This window comes from Carex rostrata, chromosome 8, assembly GCF_964058835.1.
Source record: "Carex rostrata chromosome 8, lpCarRost1.2, whole genome shotgun sequence".
Lineage (NCBI taxonomy): Eukaryota > Viridiplantae > Streptophyta > Magnoliopsida > Poales > Cyperaceae > Carex > Carex rostrata.
In genome coordinates, this window is record NC_135925.1 from 13937098 (window position 1) to 13953003 (window position 15906).

General features: G+C 33.8%; 1 protein-coding gene across 6 annotated transcripts; it reads right to left on the reverse strand.

Moving 5' to 3' along the window:
- Positions 1–865: 865 nt before the first annotated feature.
- LOC144557800 (transcription initiation factor TFIID subunit 5-like) lies at positions 866–7942 on the reverse strand. 6 transcript variants are annotated; one of them, XM_078306393.1, is made up of 19 exons: positions 7598–7942; positions 6933–7014; positions 6723–6801; positions 6408–6505; positions 6253–6309; positions 6066–6153; positions 5885–5994; positions 5698–5802; positions 5053–5204; positions 4521–4631; positions 4357–4426; positions 4242–4281; positions 3718–3882; positions 3353–3429; positions 2925–3041; positions 2368–2633; positions 1576–1671; positions 1252–1327; positions 866–1161 (listed from the first exon to the last, which is right to left on the reverse strand). In XM_078306393.1, exons 1-19 carry the CDS (start codon positions 7717–7719, stop codon positions 1108–1110), a joined length of 1965 nt encoding a protein of 654 aa, XP_078162519.1. In that variant the 5' UTR covers positions 7720–7942; the 3' UTR covers positions 866–1107. The 6 variants fall into 6 exon arrangements, with proteins under 6 accessions (XP_078162519.1, XP_078162521.1, XP_078162520.1 ...); XM_078306395.1 differs by having other exon boundaries at positions 5885–5985; positions 7598–7941; XM_078306394.1 differs by having other exon boundaries at positions 5695–5802; positions 5885–5985; positions 7598–7941.
- Positions 7943–15906: the final 7964 nt, after the last annotated feature.

Genomic DNA, 15906 nt, shown 5'->3' on the forward strand with positions numbered 1-15906 from the left:
ATTTAAATTTTAAAATTGAAAATATTAATCTGTAATACAAACCAATATGCATGCATTTATGCATGGTACCAGTGTACTATAGCCTTACTCATGTACTAGGAATATGCGTAATGCATAGTACCAATGTACTATAGCCTTATTCATATAATATTTTCATTCTTCCGTGCAAGAATAACTATTTGCTTATAATTATATTTTTGCTTTTTTCTACTAACACTAGAACTACATAAATTGTCTGACGAGTCCATGATTACTAATATCTCAAGCAGCAAGTCAGAATAAACTTTTATACAATTTTGTATTCAAACTTCATTTGGGCCAATATCACGAAGAAAAGAAGATAACTGCATCTTTATATCGGCAGTGCTATTCTGAATAGCATAAACATTTATACTCTTTAGAAAATATTTATACCGGACAAAAAAAAATGTTTATATCTTCTGAATAACAAGTATAAGCATTTTTGTAACAGCTTGGAAGCGAATATATTAAATATAATATGAACTGTATAAAGGATGAAGATTAAATATATAGCTGAAAGAATATATCAGATTTTTAATCAATCAGAACATGAACCAGATTGTTTATTACTTTCATGCTTTTGTTATATCAGCTTGATTATAGATTATAGATTATCATTTATTTAATTCACAAGCTACAACAACTCGGTGGAAAGGCGGACCACAAAGAAACAAGATGTATTTAATCCCTCGGCCGTTTTAAGTTAAATTATTTCGTTTTATAGAACTCAGTAACTTATCTAGCAACTAGTTAATGGATTCGTGTGAAATATTACATACTCAGAAACTCAGTTGGAGATCCAATATTTAAAATTAGAAATGTTGACCTCCAGAGAGAAAGCCAATTCCAGCAAGATAAGACTTCTCTCTACTCTGATCTCAAGAATTAGCAGTATCATCAGATGCTGCATGTGTCTATTCACAAGTTATGTGAGGACTCAAATCAACTTCTAATTCTCTAAAAGAATATGGGGGCAGCAATTACATGTAAATTTACATTAACTTCAAAGATGGAACTAATCTAGAATCTAATACAACAAGAAGGTTTAAAGATAACAAACACTAATACAAGCTATCAAGTTTAAGGTTAAGAACCTGCTGAGAGTGCACCGGCCGCAAACAAAAGATTTCGTCTGGAGAACTGACATTGTCAAGGACAACACATTAAAGTTAATATAAGCAAATAGTTGAAATCTGAAAACGTAAATATATTCAAAACTGAATTACTTACTCGCAGATTATAAACAGGAGTTGATTTGGTTGGGAGAGCCTTTAGTAGCCTTAGTCTGCTTGTAGGCCCAGATTTGCTGTATTATAAATGGTTGACAATTTAGTTCCTCACTAGGTTTTATTGGCAATTTCATTCCTATCCCTGTAAAAATTTCAAAGGATCACCTGGACCCTTAAATGAAAAAAATGTCGTTCATGCCCCCACAAGATAATGCACATTGTCATTCTCTAAAACGTCTGCCGTTTTCTTACTTCCATTACAAAATTGAAACAGAATAGCAGCTTGGCCTTAAAGTAGTAGTACCAAATTAAGTGAAAGATATACCTCTCATCTGTTTTAAGGGCTTTCATACTGGACGTGACATCCCATAATTTTACCATACAATCAGCTGATCCCGAAGCAAGCAATGTCCCTTCACAACTGAGACCACAAAAAAGGCTATCGTAATTTAGTAGTTTTTCACATTATATAACAAATGAGAAACCCCATCAGCATAATAATCTGATTGGTATCAGTTAACAAGGTAACGATAAGCCCCAGTCAGAACAGGTCACATTTGCACCCAAGATACAGTACTCTCCATTCCCTTTAATACCAGTTTATTTTCTTTTATTGTTTAGCAAGTTATTGAGGCTATTGAGAGCAAACAGATGCAACAACATCAAGACACAACAATGTGAATCAGCAGTTAATATGCTATAGTGGTATCCACAAGTTAGGCACTATTTTCATACCCCTTCAAAACAAACAATATTTTAGCCATTTAAGGCATTTAAAGCAGTATTATTCATTAGTTGTTAATTTAATCATTTCCCATAAAATAAATAAGTCTTCGTGTATATATAAATGTCTTCATAAAAACAAATAGTATTTTTTTTTGGTGCCTAAGTGGAGTCATAATTGAAGTACATGTTTTTGTCAAAAATGAAAATTCAGGGGTATATGGTGGGACTACCCGAAAAGAAATATCATGCATACCTACCTCCACAAGAGGGGTATCATAGCCTTCCAAAAATACACAGTACATATCTAACCTACCATATGAACCTCCTCATTTCAAAAAAAAAATCAGGGAAGGTTAGAGATGATACGTTTTTCCAGAAACGAAGAGTATACCTGAAAGCAAGTGTCCAGACACAGGAATTATGACCCATGATGGGCGATACGGATCGACCAGTGGAGAGGTCCCACATAATGATCGTACCATCCTCATCCCCAGAAGCCATGAAACGGCCATCAGGTGAAATAGCCAATGAGAGCACCATGCTCCTATGGCCTATGAAGAGTCGTGCACATTCCCCTGACTGCACATCCCATAACCGGACTGTTTTGTCGCTTGAACCAGTCACGATGTAGTTACAGTTTGGATGCCATTGCACACACTGAAAAGATTTTTAAAAAAATGAACCATTCGCCCTTACTGCACATCCCCTAGATGAGAGGAAAAGACACTTGTAGCTAATTATAAAGGAAAGTGCAAAGTAATGTAAGGTGCAATCTTTGATCACAACTTTATAAAGGATAATACTCTAGTTCTTTGCATAGGTCAGCACAAGGAAAGGGATCTATATAACTCCCAGAAAATAAAAGGCCTCCAATGGTCTGAACTTGTGCAAAGTAGAGTATTGGAGAGCTAACTGAAATTAACTGAAAATGTGAATATTATTTCTTACATCTACATCAGAAAGATGGCCGGCCATGACACGAAGAGGCTGTATTCTCTCCATTGACCAAACTCTGGCTGTTCTGTCATGAGATGCAGTTGCAAAATAGTGGCCCACTGGGCTGAACTGAAAAAGAAAGAAATATGTATTACAACGATGGGAAATTAAAAGATGTATACTGGACCAATGAGTAACCTTTTATGCCAAGAAAAAGGTACTCTGACAATTCCGGTATACATTGGTAGCTTAAAAGAATTTCCAAAAAGTAAAAAATTTTAACGACAAAAGGATGAAGCTGTTACAAGGTTAACTATAAACAACCATGACGGGTCAGCATCATCCTTCATGGCTACCAAGCTAATGCAAATCAAATTAGCAACTAAGAATAACTACATAATTATGCAAGATATGAGAGAGATGAGGGATTCATGGATTACTTGAGCATCCCACACAGGAAAGTTGTGACCCTTGTAACAAACTAAATTTGCATTCAGCCTCGTGCTCCATAATCTAACTGCATCGTATAAATAAAAAATATTAATATGCAACGGATTGACCAATCCTACTAAAAATAAGACATAACAAATGATAGATGCTCATGAAAGCTTGGACCCAACAAGAAGTTTGCTTCTTCTTTTTTTATATTCAATTTCAGCTAAAAGTATGCTTGTAGCATCACAATAACTAAAGGAGAGATTTTAGTTAAAATCATATGGTTTTATATGCTGTTACGACTGATATTAACTACTATGTAAGAAAAGGCCCCTTAAAGCATATATGCAACTAAAATTAACTGAATTACTTGTATTGTCCGAAGATGATGACAAAAGAAAATCTGCAAATGGGCTGAAAGAGACAGAGTAAACAGGCCCAGAATGCCCCTGTAGAAGGGAATACGGTCTCTTAGTCTCATCAGAAGCCAGTGAATGCATCCCTTGCATTGACCCATTTTCTCCTTGCGAATTAGCTGGAAATAATTAGGTGTAAAAGCAATATAAAATTCTTCACCCTTAATTACCAAAGATAAAAGAAAATATACTAAGTTCATTAATTTGGTTTTTACATATCACTTCAAGCTCTAGTAGCATTGTCAAGGCTTAACTGAGAGGTAACATTTATTTCCAACCAAACTGGTTAATACTACAAGCATGATAATGCTAGTAAAAACATGTGCAATAATAAAATTATCATCATAGTGTGCTTTTAACTTTGCTGCACTGCTATTAGTGTCTACAGGCCTTTTTTCCAACTTGAAATGATATATTCATATAACCTGTTATTCAAAAGAACAATATGTTTTAACAAGCCAAAGTTAGCAGAACTAACATGCTCTGCCAGGTTGACCGATCTTTGCCATGTCCCAGACCTGAAAAATAACAAAAGACTTCAAAAAGAAGTGCAAAATAATTAAAAAAAATGTGTGTGTGGGCCTCACAAAAACCTTGACAGAAGAGTCAGAGAATCCACCAGCAACCAATGATCCATCATGTGATATGGCAGAACAGTTTAATCTAAAAAAATGTTATCATACTATTTAGTTATTTGTCACAAAGATTACAACATAGAAAGCACCAAAACTTCTAAAATTATACAATTTCTCAGTACCCATTATGTGTATGAAGAAAAGTGTAGAAGCTGACAGATGGCAGTGCTAGGCTATTCAACTGTGCTCTATTTCTTAGATCCTCTAAAATAGACAGCTCCACTTCAGGAGGCCTGAAATTAATCCAAAGAAAAAAATCACATCATATCATTTTTTTTAACTTAAGTAAATGAGAATAAGAGTGGTTGAATTGATCTCATTTAGTAGAAGGTTCTGGATATTAGTACCCAGGACAGAAGATAAGGGACTCTTCACATCTCTTCTTTAAGAGAATAAGGCAGTTTCATGTATACACATTTAAGTTATCAAAGCAGCATGCCACATGACCATTTAAAACTTGAAAGGTTATGGATATATCCCCACTAGACATTCACCATATATAGGCAAAAAGATTACAATGTCTCAGACTATTTTAGGCTCCTTTACCCTCACAAAACCCATCACTGTTTAGAGCCATAACATTTTTAGATTTCAAATTTTCTATTTAAATTTAAGCTGATTGTTAAGGAGCATCAACTAGAGCAGTGAACATACAGCTGAGGTAGGGTAAGCTCAGATTTGACACGTGGTGCCACAGATACCATGCTAGTCTCTGATCGTGTTGACTTTCCTGTCGCACCAACCGCCTTATCTTTCTTCTTTTTATTGCTGACAGATGTTCCTTGTTTATTTCCATCTGTTTTTTTCTGATAACCAAATAATCAACATAAATCAAGATGTTAGAAAGAAAAATAGAAACAGAAGGGCTCATTTGCTACACACTGAAGTCTGAACACTTATTATCTACGAATGCAGTGTTTTCTATTCCTAGGTGGCTCCCACCAGTGGTTCACAAACTCAGCACCCAACAGTAAATTTTTCCAATGAACAAAAATCAGCCTGATTTAGATTCAACATGGGCTCAAGGAAAACAATCAAGCATAACCCAGAATGAGGTATGGACATATTGGTCAATAATAACACAGTATGTCTTATATCCATAACACTGATCTTACTATTAGGAGTTGTTAAAATATATTTCAAGAAATGGTTGGTAAAAGTTGAAAAATGAAAAATCACAGTTGCTATTTGCAAAAACAAAAAAATTCGGCATTATTTTGTAAAATGATAAGCACACCAATCATGCAATGAGAGATTTCAACAGAAAATTTATTCGTAAAACTGAATAATTACAACTACCTTATTATTCTCTTCAGGATCGCCCTCCTTGTTACCTTCAACTTCAGTTTTATCCAAGTCAGATAGAGTCTTCTCCATCCTTTCTTCAACTGAATCTTCAAGCAACTGGTACGGAAATAAATAGATGAATAACTAATAATCGTCAAAGATAATAGGCAACAGGAACTAGCATTTAGGTCAAACCTACCCCCCAGTGTAACTCTTTCTGATTTATCTCCCTTGCTAGGTCTTGACTTGCTCCAATTAGTGATACTGCCTCTGAATCATCAGAGATTGAAGTGGGCTGACCTGGGGTAACTATCAAATTTACAAGATCAGTCATAAAAAGTAAACAAAACCAATTTGACAACACAAAGTACAGTACACACCTTCAAAATTGATGTGCTGATTAATTACCCCAAGCATGTCAAAAGATTTTGTTTTGTGAATAAATTGTAGGAGGAGTCCATATGAATACTACAAAACAACAACAGAACTGTATAAACAAACAGAAGACTAATTAATTCTATCTATATATTGTTTAATCGTCAAAATTAAAGGCATCTGATATTGTACCTCACACAATCTGATTTTGACTTTGTTTTGCCTCGAAAAACGTGCCAACTCCATCTCCTGTACATATTCAAAATATCAATCAGGATGTTTAATGCAACAAGGACAAAACAAACAACACAAAAGGAACAGATAAGGACAAGAAATATCTGTATAACCTCCAAATGCGATGGAGAAAGAATGCCTTCTAATTTTTGCAGATCTCTCAAATGCATCAGCTCATGATCTTCACGAAATGTGTGAAAAAATGTTCTAGCTGAATCATTTAGATATTGAGAATTATTAGTTTATTGAAGTGAATTTCAGAAACATGTTTCTATTTGTACTTGTGACATCACAATTGAAACCAAGTACAGTACAGGACAAAACATGAAAATTATTTAATTCAATGGAAAAGGATTTTGACAAGAATATCCTTGCCTTGTAGATATCTGGAAAACAAGTACTAAGTGCTAACTTGGAGAATAATATACCTTCTTGCATATAGCCTTGCGCAACTAAATCCATGAAGCAGTGAATAAAAACAGGATAAAGCACACGAAGTAGTTCATGCTGCACAGTAATTAATGAAGAATTAAAACAAAAAAACTGGCAATGGTAAGAACTTTGTAACAGGTTGGATAAGAAAAAAAAGTGAACATTATATGACATGAAAATATACAACTAATATATGTATCCTTTACCTTATAAGAATCAAGCGAATTATACGCCCAAGATCTAAGTCGACTATAACCATCAAAATAACTATCAGCGACATTCTGAGATCTGCCAAAACAAACAAACAAACAAACAAAAAAAAGGATAATACCATATGAAGTGCACATATCATTTTCTTATTAATCTATCTGCAATTGAAAAACAAATCTTTACGAAAACTGGTCCACTTCCTCGAAAGCCATAGAGAAGCATTTGGCAACAATTAGTCTCAAACTGACTCAACAACAGGCTATTCAGGTACAATACCAGTATATGCTGAATTTGAACTCAAGTACTTTACCATGAGAATTTGATCCATATTTTTCTTTTAGTAGTTATACATAGTTGCAGTTGCTTAGGCAAACATAGCAATCAACCACTGTAGGAAACAAAAACGAAAACAGTAACTATGCACCTGTGATCTTTTTCTCCTTGATTTGAAATCACGCTAAATTTTACTCACCAGGCCGTATAGGTCAAATAAAATGCATTTTATTGAAGCAAATGTTGATACATTCAATATCAGAACATGCCAACTATAGAAGTACAAAAAAGAAGGTGATTTAACTAAAATTCTAGAAGATTAAGGGTCCAGAGGCCTATGTTAACTCCATCGTAAAATTCGAACGGGGTGCGGTGCTCAATAAATTACCTGGAGTGTGATGCATCGGTGGAGAGACGATTCTGCTCCTCTTGAAGAGATAGTTCAGTGAGCTTGAGCCCTTTCTTTCTCAGGTAAGCTAACACAGCCTTCTCGATATCCTCGTCGTCCATAAGCAATTGACAAGATCAAATCCACCAAGCAGGAGAGAGCACGACACTAGAAAAAAAAGGAAGAAGGGAAATCCTAGCTGGAATTATGAAAAGCTGAGGTACTTCTTCTAGGGTTTTGCAAAGGAAGCGCGAAATCCTTGGACCCGAGGAGGGAGACCGAAAGACTATAGCGTTTTGCGGCTCAAGCAAACAAAAGGACTACACCATGAGAGAAGAAGCTTATGGTCTGATCGGAAGGGAAGGGAAGGGAAGGGAAGGGAAGGGAGAAATTGACGCTCCTTACCTGATCGATCGGAAGAGTGGGAGACGATTCGGAGGCGTCGAAGAATTAAAATTCAGCAAAAAAGCAAGATTCGACGAGAATCTCTTTCGTCACACTGCTGACACTCGTCCCTCTCTATTTTCGCACTGTTGTCTTGTCTACTAGAAAGCTAGCTTGGGCCTTTGGGGCCTTTTTTTATTGTTTATTGTTTATTGTTTAAAATTAAAATTGATCTCTTTCCTTTTTTAATTGAATCAATTGATACATGTTCTGAATTTCTGATCAATGAAATTCAATTTCAAATCAAATAATCAATCCTTTCCTTTTCTTTTTTATTAAATTAAATTAAATTAAATTAAATTACATTCCTATTACTTTTTATTCCGATTTTAGAGGTTCTGATATGAGAGGAACAGGGCCACAGGACAGGAGGTACATTTCTCTCTGCAATCAAGCATGACCTAAAAAATAAAAATACCCAAGGGACAAATCTAAGTGGTCAAAAGCCAAATTAATTTAACTCGTCAATTTCCAAAATTATTTTACTGTCCCTCTGCTTGTAATTGGATTGAACCATGAGGTGTTTGGTTAATTTTAAATTAACATTGCACCAAAGAGTTACTAGCACATCCTCATTACTAAATTTACATAAACTTTGTAATTTAATGAAATGAAATACAAACAAGAAGGAATATGCTAGCATGCTATGCATAGCATAGAGCCCCTCCATGCAATGGCTCGGATTTCGAGTTTTCAAAATTCTAATGGTCGATCCGAACCGTTCATCTTGTTTTCCATATTAATATGTGTTTGGAGACCAAATTTTACATTTTTTGGAATTTTTTTACTATTTCTCTAGATTTATTGAAAATCACTGTTTTTTATGGTCCAAATTTGCTGAAAACAGAGATTTTCAATAAATCTAAAGTAATAGTAAAACAATTCCAAAAAATGTAAAATTTGGTCTCCAAATACATATTAATATGGAAATCAAGATGAACGGTTCAGATCGACCGTTAGGATTTTAAAAACTCGAAATCCGAGCCGTTGCATAGAGGGGCTCTATGCTATGCATAGCATGCTAGCATATTCCCAAACAAGAATATTATTAGTTCAGTTGGCAAGTCCAATTATCGATTTAAGTGCGTTGCTGGGTTGTAAAACTTGTGTTCCATTCCTAAAAGAGGCCTCTCTAAAGGCCCAAAAAGATATGTTATTCAAGCCCAGCATTAAACTCTACTAAAGAGTCTGGCTAGTACTACGATATCATTTTAACCTATATAACACCAACTCCAAAATCTATACTTCAAACAGTGAATCCAAATCTTTCAGACTCATCTATTTAATTAGTTGTGTGTTATATGCAAAATTTATAATTTTTCAAATTTATTTAGTATCAAGTCAAGCAGTTAAATGTGTAAGTTTTAACTTAATTTTAATGCATTCATTTTTTAACATTTTTGACCGCTTGATTTGATACTAAAATAACTAGAAATTATAAAAAATTTTCATGTAAATGCATCACCCATAAAGTTGGATTCACCGTTTGAAGTCGATTCGATAGATTTTGAAGTTGGTGTTATATAAGCTGAAATGACACTAATGTCATACTAGCCGGACTCTCTACTAAGAAAATAATTCTACAAATCGGATAATAAGGGCTCTGATCGGAATATAAATTAAATGGAATAGAATTTAATTCCATAAAAAATAAAGAATTAGAAATAATTTGGAATTAAATTTTATTGATTGGAAAGTGTAAACTGTAAACTGTAAAAAAAAAAAAAAATTCAATATTTAACAGTTTAAAAAAAGTCCAAAAATTCAATATTTAACAGTTGGTGATAAACCCTCTGCCTCTTCTTCTTCTTCTTCTTCTTCCCCTTCAATCATGACTTTTTTAAAAGGTTGATTTCAACAACTTCTTCTACTATAACGATAGATAAGGTTAATGAAAGGTAGACAGCGACGAGGGTAGCAACGTAATTTTACTTCATTAAAATCATTTCTCGCTAAATACCTTTAATTTTCTCGTGATTTCATTGAAGAAAATATGCTCTCTCAAATCTGCTGAATCATGTCATCTCTTTGAATCTCCTGTTCTGATCAGGTTATGAGGAGGAATTATGATTCTATTTCTCGTTTGAGCAAGAAACCTCCGGTTCCGATGAGAGTCTAGCTATCTTGAGGAAATTTAATCCAGACAAAAATAAAAAATAAAAAAATAATCCGAACTAGAAGATGTTATTTGGTGAGATTAAAAAGTTTTTTTTTTAGAAGAATAGTGGTATATACCACCGATTTCATTTGAAATCAAAGTATATCTGATTTAGTACCAAATTGGTACCAGAATCAAATATAACAAGTCCATACATCTATTCAAAATAAAGCAAAAGAAGACTAAGTTCACAGAACAAGCACACAACTAAGAAAAACAAAACATAAGAAACTACTGAGAACATTTGAATGTGTATAAAGCTAAAGACTATATATCTAATAAATCTTCATCACTCTCCTCTTCTCCAGACATTGGAGACGGAGGGTTGCCAGCTCCAAAACCCTACATATTCTCTGAACTGTCCACTTGAGAAATGGACATTAGAAGGTCCACTACTTGAGCTAATTCTGGACTTCTTACATCTTCCTCTTGAATTTGATCTGTGGGATCCTTAACATCAGAAGAGAGCATTAGACTCAATTTTAAAAATGAATCATCTAATCGAGATTGATACAAAAAGCTAGCTAATGAAATAATCTTTAAGGATCCTTAATTAGTTGAACTTGCTGAACACTACCGTGGAGATTACAACATAGACAATAACATTGAAAGCGTATCAAAATTCACGTGTACAGTTTGTTTTTGTTTTTAAAAAAAAACAATATGAATTTTGAGAAGAATGAAACAGCCAGCTCCGATCCTGATGAATGTGCATTGAACTGGCCCAACTCCGTCAACAATTGCCATTATACCATGTACAGACTACAGATAATCAATCAATGGATCTGGTCCACTAATTAACACGTGTCGGTCCCGTTGACGTGGACCTCGATCGCCAATGAATGAATGAATGAATCACGCGACACGAGTGCGCTAGCTGCTGCTCCTTTATTCTTTGAATCTTTTTATCTCAATGAATCACTTACCCAGATCATTAAGGTGACACTGACACGTGGCGAGTCATGCAACAATTGACACGGAACTTATTATGAAGACCGACTTTGACTCCACCCCACTTTAATATATACTTTCTCCACTTCATTCAACCTCATCAATCTCCCCGCGTGCACTAAGTGTAAGTGTAACAACCTTTTTAAACATTGTAAATCTAGATAACAGTGTTATAGCTAGATATCATATATAAATACACATATATTCATCATTAATTAAATAAAATAATATAAATATTATTAATCAAATATAAATAAGGATCAAACATATGAAATTTTTATATTGCAAAGGGCAGTCAATTTGACAATTTCATAACATTTTCTACTAAATTATATAAAAAATTTACCAATAAATTCAACTTTTTTGAAAATAAATGGAATCAATTGATCCCATTTATTACAAGTGGCTAGGCCTCTAGACTTAGCCATCATATGAATGGCTTTAGATTCACCCATGTTCTTAGTACAGTTTAAAATATAATCTCCACATTCTTGGAGAACGGTCACATCTAGATCTAGTTATATATTTAAAAGATCTAAGTTAACATTTTTTTTTTAAATCAATCATTTCGAGTTATCAAGTCCCGATTTCCATTGTCAGATGCATTATATATTTCTCAGTTCAACTTTCGTGTCTGTTTTTTTTTATATACATATATTAAGATTTCAAATTTACTCCGAAAAAAATTATATATTTTAGAATAATTGAATTTGTACATTTTTTACAAAATTTTACAGCCAAATAAATAAATATATTTGTCAAAATAATATTTTTATTTAACTTGTTACGGGGGACTTAATATTTTTCTTTCAATTGTGACTACTTGTAACTTAACACGCACGCGCACTCACTCGCTCACTTTCACTTTGTGAAATTAAGCAACGTATGAATCGAACAAAGTGATGTCTTTTCTTTTTGACTCTTCTCTTCTCTCCCTTGTTATTTTTTATTTTATATAAAAAATAATAATTTATTTATTTTTCTGTAGTCTCTGAGGTTTAAATTATAAGATGGTTCCCTAAAAAAATTATCTCTTTGGAGTTTATTTTAAAATAATTGTTCGTTATTAATATTTAATCCTTTAATTTAAAAGGATTTCGAAAATCATGAGATTTTCTATGCATAAGTTTATATTTATATTAAAAAGATTAATAATTTATTTAAAATATAAACAATATTTTAGATTAACAAATTAACTAAAGTTGATTGGAAAGAATATATAAAATTCATACAATACTATTTGAGTGAGTCTATGGTACTATGCATATCACGGGTTGGTCCGTGCTATGGCTCAATATTCGAGTTTTCAAAATTCTAATAGTCGATCTGAACCGTTCATCTTGTTCTCCATATTAATATGTGTTTGGAGACCAAATTTTACATTTTTTAAAATTTTTTTACTATTTTTTAGATATTTAGAAAATCACTGTTTTTGGATGATTTAGAATTTTCAGATCAAGTGATTTTCTAAATATCTAAAAAATAGTAAAAAAATTTTAAAAAATGTAAAATTTGGTCTCCAGACACATATTAATATGGAGAACAAGATAAATGGTTCGAATCGACTGTTAAGATTTTGAAAAGTCGAATATTGAGCCGTATTACGAGCCAAATCGTAATATGCATAGTACCATAAACTCACTCATAGTATTTTGTAAACCATCTTGTTCATTTACTAAAACAATATAAGGTGGCCGGATAAGGTCACGCCACTTTAATTGAGAGTCTCAGAGAAATCAAAGACAATTTTACCCCCACCCTCCCTCTCTTCCTGCGTCTACTCGAATTCCACCCATCTCCGTTCTTTTCTCTTTTTCTCTACTCTATTTTAGCATATGTTTTTACAAGTGGATCTAGCTACCGTTTTCGGTGATTCTGTTTAGTGGATCCAATCGCTACTTTTCAATCTGTTTCGATTCCAAGTTCGACTAAGAGTGCTGTGAATTCGTTCCACTCGCGTAATATCTACTACAGCTATATATGAATAAGGTACATGTTTTTATGGTTGTTGCCGATGCCGATGATGCTAAGATATTGTCTCCTTCCTCCTCTCCTTCTTCTTCTCCTGCTTTGAAGCTTCTTTTCTGGCTTTCACACTGATTTAGTTCCTGATTCAGTTTGATTCAGTGCATTCTCAACTGTATTTTGGTGTAGTCTGCTAGAAGAAAAAAGACAAATAAGCGTACATAGAAAATAATCGTTAGTTCCTATAATTACAATCAAGCAAGAACGATGAAATTTGTATCCACAGAATACACATACCCATATGTATTTTTTTATTTGTTTTACAGCCGAATACTTTTAAAAATATTTACTGTCTAATATCATATAGCATCTGCTTCTAACTTTTTAATTCAATACAATCATCTACGGCCTTTCAACCATAAAAATCAATATATGATCGACAATCATTTATTTAATCCAATAGCAAAATAAAATATTGTAAGTTTAAAGTTAGGATGAAGAATTCTTTATAAATATGAAAATAATTAAATAAATTGGTCCGAACTTTACTTAAAAAAAAAAAAAAACGGAGGGTCGGCGAGGATGAGGTGCCGACCCCTCAAGTCAAACGAAAAATGAGGCGCAAAGGGACAAAGAAAAACAGTATTGATGTCATGCTCATGCATGGCATAGTTAATAGCTAATAGTTAATAGTTAATAGTTAATAGTTTCTCTTGGTCGCGTATGGATTGGCTGGGGCCTGAGTGTAATTTTTCTTGCTTCGACAGTTACACATGCGTGCGAAAGATTAGCTGTCGCCGCGTTGCGTTCGTATCGTCTAGTAGCACGAATCTTGATATATATTAATGGACTAGATCTGTGAGGGAAGGTTCTTCCAGTTCCAGCATAGGAGATCTAGAGGATTTGAGATGGCTCATGGCTGTTACCTGCTGGCCTGGCCTTTTTGACTTCAAACTCTTGAATTCAAGCTAGCTGCTAGCCTCCCTCCGTGATACTGATCCCAATGTCACATCATGTGCTGTCACATCTTCTCCAGTTTCAAGCAAACTGGAGATGTTTCTTTTGCACGTGCATTCTTCTTCTTTTATTTTTATTATAGTCCAAGTCCAACCATCATTTTGCTAGCTAGCTAGCTACAGATTTCAACCATCATTTAAGTTTCCTTTTAATTATCTTTCAATCGAAAATAATTAATTAATGATTAATTCAACCCTTACCCACTTGAGAAAGGCCGGCCTCTGGATTCTGGAACTGGAACCTAGCTTAATTAGAATTAATATTTTAAACTTTTAAATCAATAAGATAAGAAAATGAGAATCATAGCCGACACCGACAGTATGTGAGACTTCCGGATATGATTAATTAATTTAAGTTGGCACAAACGACGTCAAATTAACCTTCCGGATATGATATTAAACGATACGTATGTGAGACTCAGACTAGAGACTGAGATCGATGCATTATGTATGTGCTGCTCATAGAGTCATAGATACCAACACATAACTCATAACTGCCGTCCGAGTCCAATTCCATTCGCTATTCTTATTCTTATTCTTATTCTTTTTCCTCTTACTTTTTTTTAAAGGGTCAAAATTTTGTTCAAACTACAGCTTTCAATAATCCTATCCTCTCAACTGTTCAACCAAAATGAGGAGCAAAAAAATAACGAATCGGATTTTTAAAATTTGTCTAAAGTCTTTGAACAAAACTTGATTTCTGTTTTCAATTCTTTGACTAAACGCTTGAGAGACGGCCATAGATTATGATAATTTATCGACTCTGTCTCATGTCAACTATTTAGATGAATTCATATTTTTTTTTAACGAATTGACTTTAAGGAATGAATGAAGTTTCAAATGGTTTGAGTGGGACAAATCAAATTGAGAAGTCAATTATGTAAAATATTGTTTTGTGGTCAAAAACATAATTAATATTGTTTTTTTTTTGTCAAATAGAATTTAAGATGGCAAGATGTCAAACAAAATTGTTTCTCATATCAGCATTTACTCGGTGCATTAATTAACAAAGGGTCTTGTTGCTATCTGAAAAAAATATTGCAAATTATAGCAACATCTACATGTCAAATTGTATCTAATTTTTTTATTTTATATATGGATTTTTCAATATTGATTCTCCATCCGAATAGTGGCCGTTTTTTTGCCCGTACCCGTGTACCCGAGTACCCGACCTATACCCGGGCTCGGGCACAGGTACCCCGGGCACAGGGGTACAGGCTAGCAGGACAGAGCATGCCCTAGGGGGGCAAAATTAATCCTCTAGGCCTCTGGAACCTTAATTAGAATTAATATTTAAACTTTTAAATCAATAAGATAAGAAAATGAGGATCATAGCCGATACCAACAGTATGTGAGACTTCCGAATATGATTAATTTAAGTTGGCACAAACGACGTCAAATTAACCTTCCGGATATGATATTAAACGGTACGTATGTGAGACTCAGACTAGAGATTGAGATTGATGCATCATGTATGTGCTGCTCATAGAGTCATAGATACCAACACATAACTCGTAACTGCCGTCCGAGTCCAATTCCATTCGCTATTCTTATTCTTATTCTTTTTCCTCTTACTTTTTTTTAAAGGGTCAAAATTTTGTTCAAACTACAGCTTTCAATAATCCTATCCTCTCAACTGTTCAACCAAAATGAGGAGCAAGAAAATAACGAATCAGATTTTTAAAATTTGTCTAAAGTCTTTGAACAAAACTTAATTTATGTTTTCAATTCTTTGACTAAACGCTTGAGAGACGGCCATAGATTACGATAATTTA

Coding starts and splice junctions, on each gene's coding strand:
- LOC144557800 (XM_078306392.1), bottom strand. CDS start 7,719: ATGGACGACGAGGATATCGAGAAGGCTGTGTTAGCTTACCTGAGAAAG. Junction 6,802..6,932: donor ATTCGCTTGATTCTTATAAG/GTAAAGGATACA, acceptor ATTACTGTGCAG/CATGAACTACTTCGTGTGCT. Junction 6,310..6,407: donor TTTCTCCATCGCATTTGGAG/GTTATACAGATA, acceptor GAATATGTACAG/GAGATGGAGTTGGCACGTTT.